The sequence below is a fragment of the Pinus tabuliformis genome, chromosome 7, assembly GCF_031772625.1.
Source record: "Pinus tabuliformis cultivar Carrire ecotype Pingquan chromosome 7, CPIR1, whole genome shotgun sequence".
Lineage (NCBI taxonomy): Eukaryota > Viridiplantae > Streptophyta > Pinopsida > Pinales > Pinaceae > Pinus > Pinus tabuliformis.
In genome coordinates, this window is record NC_142293.1 from 1,751,120,683 (window position 1) to 1,751,133,485 (window position 12,803).

Here is a 12,803-nt window from a genome sequence, read left to right on the forward strand (position 1 = left end):
ACTTTAGAAAGTTCTCTTCCGGTCATCGATGAAAGAAAAAGGATCTGGCCAGTGGCCACCGTGAGAAAGGTCCAGCACATCTAGATTTCAAAGTGAATATCGGACCGCAGAGGCGCAATGAGACAATGACACATGTAACAACATAAGTAAAGAGTAAACTTTCTAGCGTTCCGCACAGTATACATGAATAGCTTCTACTTCGTTTGAGGCCGACAGCGATTTTCCTTGTTTTCGTCCCTATTCTTTCCAATATCGCTGGTTGATAATTTACCTTCTGCCTCCGCGGGTGCAGATGACCTGTTTGAAGCAAACGCCTCAAGCACACACTGTACTTTGTCTATGTTAGGGACAGTGGCATCAGCCTGTACGGGTCAATATTCATCTGTTGTAAGGACCTGCAAATCAGTGGAAGGGATCAACAACTCAATTAATATTTAGCCCTGTACATCTAATGCGACGATGCAATCGTAATGTACAAACTAACAGTCAACTCCTGTTTACACCTTTACTTGAAGCTGCAAAAATTTGACATAATTTATAGCCTTTTCCAACATGGTAACCAAATCAACCTGCAAACATGTGCTATGATGTATCAGATACATGTAGATACAGTTATTGCAGATATGCGATATGATGTATCACATAAATGTAGATACAGTTAATGAATATTATGAGGTATCCTTGGTACCAATTAAATGGAGGTTTGACGTTCATGAGTAGTAAACGTTTCTGAACAACAACACAATGTTATATTAATCTTGCAAATCCTATGACATTGTTTCAGTACCATACCTTAGATCCATTTGGTATAAGATCCTGCAAATTCTTCAGTCTTTCACTAATACGCTCCCTCCGACGCTGGAACGAGGACAAATATAATGACATGAATCGATGAAATTAGGCACACATGCAAAGAAAAACTTGAAGACTAAGCAGATAAAGGCGTGCAACAGAACGACAAGGCCATACCTTCCAAACTAAACATAAGTTCTAAACAGTTAGATCTATAGTAACCCATAATCTATGAAGTGCTCTGGAAGATTTAGAAAGCTTATAGGGCAAAACTCCATGATTTGTAATCCTTATTGAACTCACATATAGCAATATCTATAACTAATTAATTGGTGGGTATTAGCAAGGAGATTCTCTACCTCGAAGTCATGAAATTTACAAAGCCCCTGAGCCCTCGAAAGAAGGTTGTAAGATTTCCAAATCTAATAGGGTTCTGCGTTCCGGCCCTTATCTATACGATATTAGCTTCTCAAACCTCACAGGCTGATTTCAAATCTAGAAAACTCAAATCTAATAGTTTTTGTATCCTGAGTGTTTATCTATATGATATTAGCTTCTAAGACCTCGGAGGATGGTAAGATACACGAATCTGCTAGGGTTTTGCATAAAGTAAATTTGATATACAATAACTACATAAATTCTTGTATCAAATATTAGCACAGTCTGCAATGTGAAATGGAACAGTACACTTACCCTAGCAGCGACACTTTGTGGATCTGTCGCGCTACCCTTCTTAGCAAGTACATTGGCTTTAGCGGGTTCCGACTGAAGTGTACGGCAGGAGCTGCTTAGAGAGGACCACGTAGTCGATTTCTTCGTGCATCGATTCATATCATCCTCAATATCACTCTGCAAATATCCAAACGTTAGGAGTCGTTACTATCTAGTTGGCAAAATAAGCAAATACAACGCCTCACAACATCTTCAGAATGAAAGATCCGCTTTATATTATACCGTGTAGCCCCTCTTAAGTGATGTGTCAGGGGTGTCAAGGTGAAAAAGTTGCTCCGAATCTTCGTCTATAATGGAACTGTTCATATAATGTATCTCCAGAGAGTTGTTTTGAGATGTAATGGAGGATGGGGATTGCGAAGAGAGTGTATGAGAACTACTTCCTTTGTAATCCGCTGGTGAAGGAAATCCAACTGTCATCTCTACTGCCGAACCATTACAGTGTTTTACATTTCCGTAAAAATGCTCCACTGGTCCTACAATATGATGATCTGAAGAAAAACTGTAAGCCGTGCTTCCACCCACTGGCGTTGTAGGCAATTTTATGGACGTTTCTTGTAATTCTTGTGATGTAGCACAGGAGGGAAGCATATCTCCATTGCTGAAAAACATGTTTTGTAACCGTGAGGGATAAATGTGACCATCGACACCAGAAATCTGCTCTAAAACATCTGAATAGGAAAAGAGGCAGTCTGCTGAACTGTGACCTATTCCTTGAGATTGCTCTGCGTTCACAGGAAATAAAACAGATGAAGTATTAATGGAAGGACAGCTCCATTGACTGTCATATACTTGCAGATAGGGTAGAGGGTAGGGCAGTTGGCTATACCAACCAGTTTGCTGCGTTAACTCCCCTATCAAGGGCCTAGAGCTATGTAAAACTGCCTGTGGCTTCTCTAAATCTAGACACAACGAGCTAGAAGCGGAGGGAAATAAACAATTTCTAGTTGGAGATTTGAGCTCTAACTTTTCACCTTCCATACATATAACACCTGGATAAGAGGTGATGGACGAAGTTCCGGTTTCAGAACTGAGAACAGAAGCCTCTGACTGCATCATAACCTCGCTCGCAGATATACTGGAGTATGTTGGTAATACAGAAACTGCGATCTGGTCTGCATGCAATGTTGAGCATTGGGCAGAAGACAGATGCCTTGTACTGCAGCAGCTCCTTGGCAGAGCTACACTAGGGGTGCTTCTGCAGTTCGGATGGGAAAAATTTGACTGAATATGGTATTTAGGGCTAAGCGAACACATTTCAGACATGCTAGTCGGACTAGAAGAAATCTCCATAGCTTTCAATGAATTCGAATTTTCCAACGGCGTGAATTTGCAGCATGACTGCTTCTCCAACTCGGATTCGTGAGCCTTACTTGCCATTGTTGCCTCCATGCTATTAGTCCTCTGTAATTGTCGGCGAGAAGAAAAATGTCTGAAAAACAATGACAAGGCTTGTAGTTAATCGAAGCTCATTATTATTACAATGAAGCCTTTTATTTGTTATGTCTCATATACGGTATAGAATTCATTCTCTAGACAATTAAATGGATTTCTTTCCACGAAAATGGCTATTATTTAGATTAAATACAATAAGGCAAATCGACCGTAGCCTACGAGGTGCATTAAGAGTCTCCGCTGAGACCAGATACGCTTCTAGCGGGAGCAATTTAATGCACCGACTTAAACATAGACCTTTCGGGGTCCTGGAAATCAGAGATAATTTAGCTGTGTAAATGATCTCAGAAAATCTCAAAACTATAATGATTAGCTGATTAAAAGATGAATGCAGCAGGGAAGAATTAAGAAAAACCAAGAAACATATAAAAAATTTCGAATCATGTGTGCAAATCACACTACCAATAAAATTCCTTGTACCTTGAATGTTAAGGCAGTTGCTCACGAGTCATCTCTTCCACGCTTGTTTTCCATGGAAGTTCTGACTCAGTTTCCAAAACAACAATGTCAACTAGGATAGATGTCAGATATTAATGTGCTTTGAAATTCTATGCACCGTGAACGTTGATCTGTGCTTGATTTTTCATCGGAGTGTGCAAAATAACAGTATTCACAAGAGAAAGATATCCGAACTGGTATATTACTTCTTCCTGCAACGTAACAGTATTAGTTTTTTTGGCACCCTTTTTTTGCAGTAAATCAGAGCCAAACAAGTCACTGATATCTGCAACAGCTTCCTGGCACAAGATTGAGAATGGCAAACTGCTAAGCAACAAAGCGTAGTTAAAAGAAAATATGGATAGTGTTTTAAATAGCAAGGGATGATATAGATGGTTTCTCATATGACTCGGAGTCGACAACACAATATAGAGCCTGCAGATGGTGAGCTGGATTCACCAATGAAACGAAAAACGACAGCAAAGAAGCAAGAGACTCGGCGGTTATGGCGTCGCTACCCACGTCTGGAAACGCGATTCCCTTCCGATTCCTTTTGCCATAGTTACTGATAGATGGAGACAGACAATATCGCAAAGTCAGGACAAGGCTAACGTACACCTGTTTGTTTTAAATTGTGAAATGCTAGCCCTCCCCTAACCCTAAACTCGAGATATTGCAAATTCGTTCGCCCTACCCTAGCCCTAAACTCTAGAAAACCTCTGTTAACGCGTTCAAGTGAAATGCAATAAATGAGATTAACCATTGAAAACAGAGTAACACTTCATTTTGACGCGATTTTGCATCTGTATTTGAACAGAATATTTTCAGAATGAGAAAAGTAATAATTAAATCAATGCGACTCGATTGCGTTCAGTCGCTGTCCATTACCCAGCGTAGAGGCTATGATCCAACGTAAATTATTATGCTTCTCCATTAAATTAATCTATAAAGTATAAAATCTGAATTCCCTAAACGAAAAAGCTGGTATAAACACGTTCAATATGTCCAAAATGTTCCAATTTTATTGTGGGGCTTCTTCATTATAATAGTCTACAAAGAATATACTAGCAATTGTCCCAAAAGGTACAAAGAGAGGCCGATAGGATTATTAATTTGGAATTGTAAAATTTAGTAGCAAATATTTCAGAGGGAAATTCCATGATATTATAGAATGAAATCCCATCGTATTACAAGTAAAACTGAGAAATTTCATATACCACAATACAAGTAAAACTGAAACCAATCTTGTAGAGTGAAATCCCATCATATTACAAAATGAAATCTCATTATATAGGATTTATTAGGGTCATTACAGAGAAAATTAACATAAGTGGAGAGCTGATTCAGAAGGTATGACATGGACTCTGTAGAGTGAATCCCCTAATCTTGTAGAGTGAATCCCATCATATTACAGTATGAAATAGAAGTCTAAAGGATTTATCAGAGACATTACAAAGAACGCTATCACAGTGGAGAGATGCTTCACAAGACAGGACATGGATTCTGCTTATTCACCACAGAAACTCTTGTTGGTGAAGATGAAAAGCAGCACAAAAGTAAGTCATTCCACAACTACTACAAACTTACAACAATATTAACATCTTGCAAATATTCTCATTTATGAGAAGCTTTGGGGGCCTATAGATTACAAGAGAATAGCAGAAATTCTTCACTAAACATGTTAGTAACGTACTGATCATCTTGGCGGTTGGAGACAGAACTGGTGTTGAAGCTCTCTTTCCTCACAAACCCAGCAGGGGCTTTCTTGTCATAATTCTGAGTACAAAATTTGACAGTAGCTGTCCAATCTCCAAAGCTGTCCAAAAACAGTAGCTGCCACAAGAGATCCCCATGTTAGGAGTTAGTATCTTGAAATTAAGTGAAAATTTATGTCTTAAGATTAAGTAAAAAATTGTGTCTTAAGACTTGCATAAAATCCTGTGTGATTCCAGAACAGAATTAAAAATGTTATACCTGAGAGGTTTGTAATAGCATTAGATATTGCCAGGGCTGTACATACTCCTTTACCACCACCTGACATGTCTTCACCCAGCAACAACTTTGAAAATCTTTCTTTCATCATTTCAACTTCTGCAAACATAAAGCAGTAGACTCATTAAGGCAAACAAGTTTACTTGCCTGAAATTAGACATACCATCAGGCCAAACAATATCCAGTTACTCATTTGTCACCAAAAATTCAGTGCCTCTGGTTGGTATAGAAAATGGTCAAAATAAAGGGACAGCAGTTCATGGTTAAGCGGTCAAAGCAACCAGACAGCTAAAATTCCACACAAGGCATATCAATACTATCCAAATACACCTCAAAGTGACAAACTTGAAAACCTATTGTCCATCCCAAGGGACTTGATGAGCAAAGGTGAAGAGTTAATATTTACCAACCAAATAAAAATATAAAATGAGCCAATCTTTGATGAAAAACTGACCACACAGCATACGGAGTAAAGACATAATTAAAACTTAGAGCAAATCTCTGAGACACGTCATAGGGGAAAAGTATACAGCAGAACCAGAGGCACAGACAAACTGCATAAGATCAGTTTCATTGAAATATATGCATATAGAGCATACGCAAAATACCCTGCAAATAGTTCCAGTGCAAGATAGCCATATGAAATGGTGACAAAATGCATTGAGAGGGATTTCAGGACAGAGGATGCATATAGATCTCGGATAAATTGCATTACAAACAGTTATAGAAAAAATTATTTGCATTTAAAATGTTTCCATTGCAAGATTTGCAGCAAGTTATTCACTGACTAAACGGAAATCAGTTGGAGAACAAGTTATGCAGAATAAACTTAGAACGGAAAACAGTTGCAAAAGAAGGTATGCAGAAAAATTAGGCAAAACTCATATCTAAGGGGGGTATGAGCACGGGCTCACAAAATGGATGAGAGAGAGCTTCATCTCAAGATATGCAGTTGGACAATAGTTAAACTACATCAGACATGGTTTCAGAAAACAGAGATGCAAATCAGTCGTAGGCATAATGCATTTAAGAAATTATTGAGCAAGATTAGAAGTTGGGCAACAAGAAAAATGAATGGCAAAGAGCTAGAGCAAGATTTGCAGTTTGGGCCAAGCATTAAATACATTGATAGACAAGGTTGAGCCATTATAGGTAACGGTAACTGTAAACCGTCTCCAGCTGGAAAACCTTATCAGTCTGAGACAAAACACATACAAGATATGCAGTTAGGTACAGAAAGCATTAAAAACCAGTATCATGTTAAAGAGACCATACCAATAGTAACTCTGGTTTAATGATGTTACTCACCTTTCATAATGTGAAGGAAAAACGTGAATGAAGGGCGATAAATGCTTAAATGCTCATAGTGTAACTCTGCTCTCCTACTATTTGTTACAAATAGTAGCTCTACTTTAAATGATGTGAAAAAAAGTGTATCAGCGACCCCACTTTAATGATGTTCACCCTATTTCTTACGGATAGTAGCTCTGGTTAAATGATGTTACTCTGTTTTCATATTGTGGAAAAAGATGTTACAGGACCTAAACTTATCCACATTATAAGCCAGCAGCTGTAATCTACAGTAAAGAATGTCAACTGAACAAACCTGTCCTCCAAAATGAAAATGATAGCACTTCTAAAATCCGAGTAAAGGCCCAAGAGCCATATGTAGACAATATGAAACTAAAATAATTCAACTCAGAAAACTTGGCACTCTAACATGCATCACCAAGCATGTGAAGAGCCCAGAATAAAAGAAATAGTTCATTATAAAGAAAACACCTCTACTGTCAAGAACTATCCTCATCTACTATTTTAATTGCAAATATGAATCTGACATGCATGAGACATGAAATTCCCATAAATTCCAGGGATTTGTGGTGCTGGACGTGTGTTTTTTCTGAAGGAAAACCATAGTTTCTGTTTCAAAGCTGCATTGGCAGAAGGTACCAACTACTGGGCAGAGGTAAGTGCATTTTCGATACTGGGAAATTTAACAATTAAGAAAGGTACTGCTCAAATCCAGATACTTTTTGAAACATGATCGTTATATGTATTTTCAGTGAGCTAGCTCAAGAGTATGCAAATGATTAAATTAGTTACTGAGGGGCGCCGAAATGCCTAAAGACAAGTTACTGTGGTGTTGGGTTCACTTTTCTGAATATTTTGTTTTGCAATTGACATTCACCTTTCTGGACATTGGTAAATTATATTTCTGACCAATTCGGGATCAATAAGTCTGCAACATTCATCTGAGACTTTACCACAGCTACCTTAAAATAGGGTGAGTGATATGCCCGGTGCACTAGATGTGCATATCCCAAGGATCTTAGTTTAATTATTCTCTTGTTTTTAAATCTTTCCAATTCATTTTTTTCCAAAATGTAATAAAGATTTTTTGTAATTACAGGCTTGAGTTAGGTTTGAGTTATGTAGTCTATAATATAATTTGAGTGCAAGGGTTTTTCAGGATTTGAACAATTTAAAATAAAATAAAATAAAAAATTACAATTTCACAGAAAAATTGTCCCCCCACCTAAAAGACAAAAACATGGAACAATTAGACTGTGCCTATCCCAACAACTTTGTGATTGCACAAATCCCACAATCGTTGCCCTAAAAAGGATCGAGGGACATCGCCATTGGTGCAAACATAAAGGTGTTGGGATATGTGCATTTTCTGCATGGCGCATATCCCTCGCCATGAGTCGCCATCCAAGAGTCTTGAAGCGGTCTCTCGTACGGTGGTCTCTAACAGAATTGAAATTGAAACAGAGATATTTATGTGGTTTTTAAATGCATGAAATTAGGGGGCAACTTTTCTTCAATCAGTGTCAAGCAAATCTTTAATCATTTACACTGCTAAATGGATTAACTTGCTATATTGGAGGCCTTGCTTCTAAACAAGAGAAGCAGCAAACGGCATTTGTGTTCAATGCCCCGAAACTTGCTCATCAGGAGGCTGAAAACTCAAGAGAAAATCCCAAGTTGATCAGAAGATATATATGTAATACCTACGAAAAAGTATGATATTAAAAGATATACAGTACAAACAGAACCGATGCTGAATTGAATGAACCTGCGAGTGATTAGCCCCACGATTATAAGTTATAAAGTGCAGTGGCTTTCCTGACCACGTTGTGGCCAAAGTTCCAGCTCCCGACAAATCTGTTGAGGCCAACCGAAGATACACGAGAAGTAATTGTCCGCTTTATAGGATTAAATGAATAGAGAAGTGAGCTTGAAATTTTCAACTGGACTCCTCCCCTGGCTATGCAAGATTGAGAGCTATTTCTTGGAGAAGATGTCTCTTTTGCGTGGGATTAATGACTCCACCGCATTCAGCACTCTCAAGTACGTCTACCATGATTGCAGCGGCATGGCCCAACGGCTCCTCGGAGACTCTCTTCAGCATAAATGCCTTTATCCATTCCAACAAGAAATTTAGCCCCGATGATGAGATCATTAACAACAAATAGAAAAAGGAGAGTCAATGTAGGTAAAAAAATAGACCTGTCCATGATATGATATCCGTAGCGTACAAGGCTGCTGAATCCATGGTTCTCCATCAACCTGCATTGGAAAAGCTACAAATGTATGGATTCTGATGAACTGACCTTGCGCTAACCTTTGGGCACGAGAAAGACCCACCTGGAAAATTGTTATGAGGTCAGTTGCCATTCATCAAGAAATGCACAAGATATACAAATTATGTTTATGAGTGGGGGCGATTCATTTTAAAGCCATATTAAGAAGAAACCCTGGTAGAGATTACCTTTTTCTCAGAAGATCATACATCCAGGAATGTGCAGTGTCTATTGTGAAACACCTGTAGACTAATAAGAAGGGCAATGGAGTTGAACCTAATGTTTGCAGTTATTTTATTAATGATGGTTTAACAAACTGATTTCCTCTTTCAGTCCCTTTGTTGGGAAACATGGTTTTGTTGTTTGGTATGCCAGTAACAGTTGCTATTCCCTGTTCTGGGCATCATCACAATATGTTTAGCTGACTTGTGCTGATGTTAATCTCTGGACCTTGGCTGGCATTCTTAGAATAGATCCCATGTTTGCTACACTCGGTGATACTCTGATAATCTTGCTGGAATTGAAAAGACAGATCGTTTAGGCTGCCCAGACTGATCATTTTGTTATCAAGGCAGTTCTTTCCTAGGTGTTGTTGGAGAAGTCTGTTTTCAAATAAAAGCATTGTGCAAAGTTACAGCTCGACAGTTGATTGCAGAAAGATCATGGGAAAGGCAAAAAGAAAGAACCAGCTTAAAGCGGGGAAGTCCAAGATCCAAGAATTGGCTGAAGAAAAATCAACAGCAACTCCAAGAAATTGTGAAATTGAAGAGAGGAAATAAAAGCTTGCAGTCCAGGCGCCAATATGAAAGTTTCTTTCCACCATGAAAGAAAAAGAAAAACTTGTAATGATATAAAAACAAGGTGTGTTCAAGTTGCCGATCTCACTTGTGAAAGCATGAAGTAAGTCGAAGCAAGGTGCATACAAGCCATGGAGAAGTCGCAGACAAACTTGGCTCCCAAGGAGGAGTTGTTGGGTAAACTCCAAGCCAAATTGGAAAAATTGCAGCAAGGAGAAAACAATACTGCTCAATGGAAGAAATCAACTACAAGGGATGTTGGGACAATGATAAAAGGAACAAGGTAAGCATTTCCACTTCAGTGTCAATTCCCATCCATATACTTTCTATTCATTTGGAAGCTTTGAATTGCATATGAACGACTTCGGCTCCAAGATAATACAAAAGATGGGATACAATGGCCAAGGGCTTGGCAAGGATAGCCAAGGCAAGAAAGACCCTATTGAAGTTGAATTAAGGACTCAATAATCTAGCCCCGGGTACCTTGGTGGAGTTTATGAAGGCAAGACTTCTAAAGAGGATTTTACACTTCCATTTCCCTAAAGCATGCACAAAGGAGGATGTGAGACCATCAATCAGAGGACTAAAGAGGAGTGTAAGGAACCTCCGAAGAGTAGGCAGCAATCTGAAGAAAGGGCTTACCATCCCAGCAAGGAGCTGAAAGAAAGTACAAGGAAGCAGCTCCAAAGAGTGCATTCAGCTGGTGGAGAAGCTCCAGCCAGTGCATAATCATTACAAAAGCCTTGTACAAGCTCCGAGATGGACAAATTCAGCAAGCATCATGCACCTCAAAATGTCTGGCCACTTGGGAAACCAAAGAAGAAAACACAAAAGCGAGAAAGACAAACAATAAGGTATGCAGAGCCTTTCTTTAAGTCTTTCCTTAGTTGTTCTCGTTGTGGAAAAGGACAACATTGTGTCCAACTGTTGGGACCTTCATCCTTGCATACATTGTAACAAGGGAAATCATAGGTTCCATTCTCCTGGAGGGAAAGCCAATGGTGAGTTGAGGCCCTCTAAAGAAAGTGCAAACATACAGAAGCCATTCACAAATTACTGCGAAGTTATTCAAACCCTCAGATAAAGCTACACGCATAAATCCCATAATGTCAAAATATCAGTATAAGTATTCGGCTCTAGATTGGGCGCATCCGTCCCCCATCTTTCCGTTCTACAATAACCCTAAGATCTATATATCCACTGAACAGCCGTAACATTTCGGCCGGCGAGCCACCTTAACACATTGATGTAAAGAAAAATCTAACAATCCTCTATCTAAAACGAAGATTCACACCAAGAACTCGCCAGACAACCGAAGAGGAACCAACCTGTAATCGAAGGCGGTAACCATTGTGAGAACGCAGTTTCGCTCCAAGGAACGTCCTCTGAGTATGTATATGCATAAACCCCGCAACAAAGCGTACCTACAGACAGTTTAACGTATTAAAGTAAGCCTGAGAGTAATCGAAAGGGTATTAAGAGAGAAATGTAAATGCTGAAGAGCGAGCTTATCTGAAGTTGGAGTTGTCGAGCAGCAAGCGGCAAGTTGCACCTGAAATTGACATTTTATTATATCAAGTTCTCAAAAAAAATCAAAAGGAACCCTGTATGAAACTGCGTGGGCCTGCTTACGTTACCTCTGGTTTGTAGAACGAGCCCTCGACGCATTTCTCCAGATTCAAGAACCCGCTATTAACAGTTCCACCTGTGCAGGAAGGAAGAGATAACAGTTAGGCGAGATGGAGGTCGAAGGCATGTCTATACCTGTAGGCCTATTGAAGGCATTTCCGCCATTCCACCATCCGGTCACCTTATGTTGCAGAGCCGTAGCTCACCCACCTCGGAACAACCAAATGAACCTTACTTCGCCGAGAATTGCATTAACTTACCCGTCTACAATCCAAATCGTTGAGACCGTGGATCTTCTCGGATCCAACGGTTGAGTGGTTGCCAAGTCTCAGCGTCAGAAGGAGTAGGACGACGAAAGGTCCCTTTCAAAGGAAGGCCTATCGGCCTAAACATGAATTCTCAAAAATAAAATGTTAATATAAACACAAGCACGAGGCTTCTAAATTATATTAATGTACAAAGTATATAAACTGAATTCTCTAAAATAAGATCTTAATATAAACGCGCTTTCGACCAGTAGCACAACGCAAATAGATATGCATACTGTGTAATGATTTAATGAAAATGGAGGCCATGCTAACCCAAAAAAGCGCAATAAAAAGGCCATTATATGCTAATAAATCTATGATCCGGCAAAAAAAAAAAGGTAGCAATCCTGGGAATCTTACGAGAGTCTATTATGAGTGAATGATTATTAATTAAAATAATACATATTATATGATTACGGTGGATAAATGGAATGATTATTAATAAAAAATCCATATTATACGATTATGGTGGATAAATGGTACATTTATTAAGATAGAAATTTATTTGTTTTATATATATACATTTTTTTTATTGAGCGAGTTTTTTTATGCGGAATATATTATTTAAAAAAAATGAATTTGGATATTAATTTAAAGGGATAAGGTAATTTTATTAAATTTTTATTTCATTTCTTTTTTTTAATTTATACTATTGAAAGGAAAACATACTATTATGTTGAATTGAGGCTTCTGTGATCCATAACATTTTTTTAAGAAGAGTTTCAGCGTAAATCATATGTAGAAAATCTTTGTCGATGGGTAGTTGGTTCGAAACGCGTAGACGAAAGTTTTCTACATGTGATTTACGCGGAAACTCTTCTTAAAAAACATACTATTATATTACTGAAAATAAAACATACTAAGTAAAAATCATTTATCTTTTTAAAATCTATATTATTAAAAAGAAGATATATTATCTAAGAAATATATACTAGGTAAAAGAAGTAGAATGTCACACCCTTGTTCACAATACACAAAAAAAAAATTAAATGTATACCTTATGTAAGTAATTTGCTATACTACATGATACATTCTTATACATGATCACATGTCGAACTATATAATGCATAGAA

General features: G+C 38.3%; 1 protein-coding gene across 5 annotated transcripts; it reads right to left on the reverse strand.

Moving 5' to 3' along the window:
* Positions 1-4,979: 4,979 nt before the first annotated feature.
* On the reverse strand, positions 4,980-11,697 carry LOC149255347 (diacylglycerol kinase 1-like). 5 transcript variants are annotated; one of them, XM_089460462.1, is made up of 5 exons: positions 11,558-11,697; positions 11,431-11,498; positions 11,122-11,345; positions 5,392-5,508; positions 4,980-5,250 (listed from the first exon to the last, which is right to left on the reverse strand). In XM_089460462.1, the coding sequence occupies exons 4-5, from the start codon at positions 5,410-5,412 to the stop codon at positions 5,056-5,058; spliced, it is 216 nt and encodes a 71-aa protein (XP_089316588.1). In that variant the 5' UTR covers positions 5,413-5,508; positions 11,122-11,345; positions 11,431-11,498; positions 11,558-11,697; the 3' UTR covers positions 4,980-5,055. The 5 variants fall into 5 exon arrangements, 4 of the variants coding, with proteins under 4 accessions (XP_089316588.1, XP_089316591.1, XP_089316590.1 ...); XR_016267239.1 differs by lacking the exons at positions 11,122-11,345; positions 11,431-11,498; positions 11,558-11,697 and adding exons at positions 8,489-8,830; positions 8,923-9,052 and having other exon boundaries at positions 5,392-8,371; XM_089460465.1 differs by lacking the exons at positions 11,122-11,345; positions 11,431-11,498; positions 11,558-11,697 and adding exons at positions 8,489-8,830; positions 8,923-9,052.
* Between the last annotated feature and the right edge of the window lie 1,106 nt (positions 11,698-12,803).

Coding starts and splice junctions, on each gene's coding strand:
- LOC149255347 (XM_089460462.1), bottom strand. CDS start 5,412: ATGCTATTACAAACCTCTCAG. Junction 5,251..5,391: donor TGCTATTACAAACCTCTCAG/GTATAACATTTT, acceptor CTCTTGTGGCAG/CTACTGTTTTTGGACAGCTT.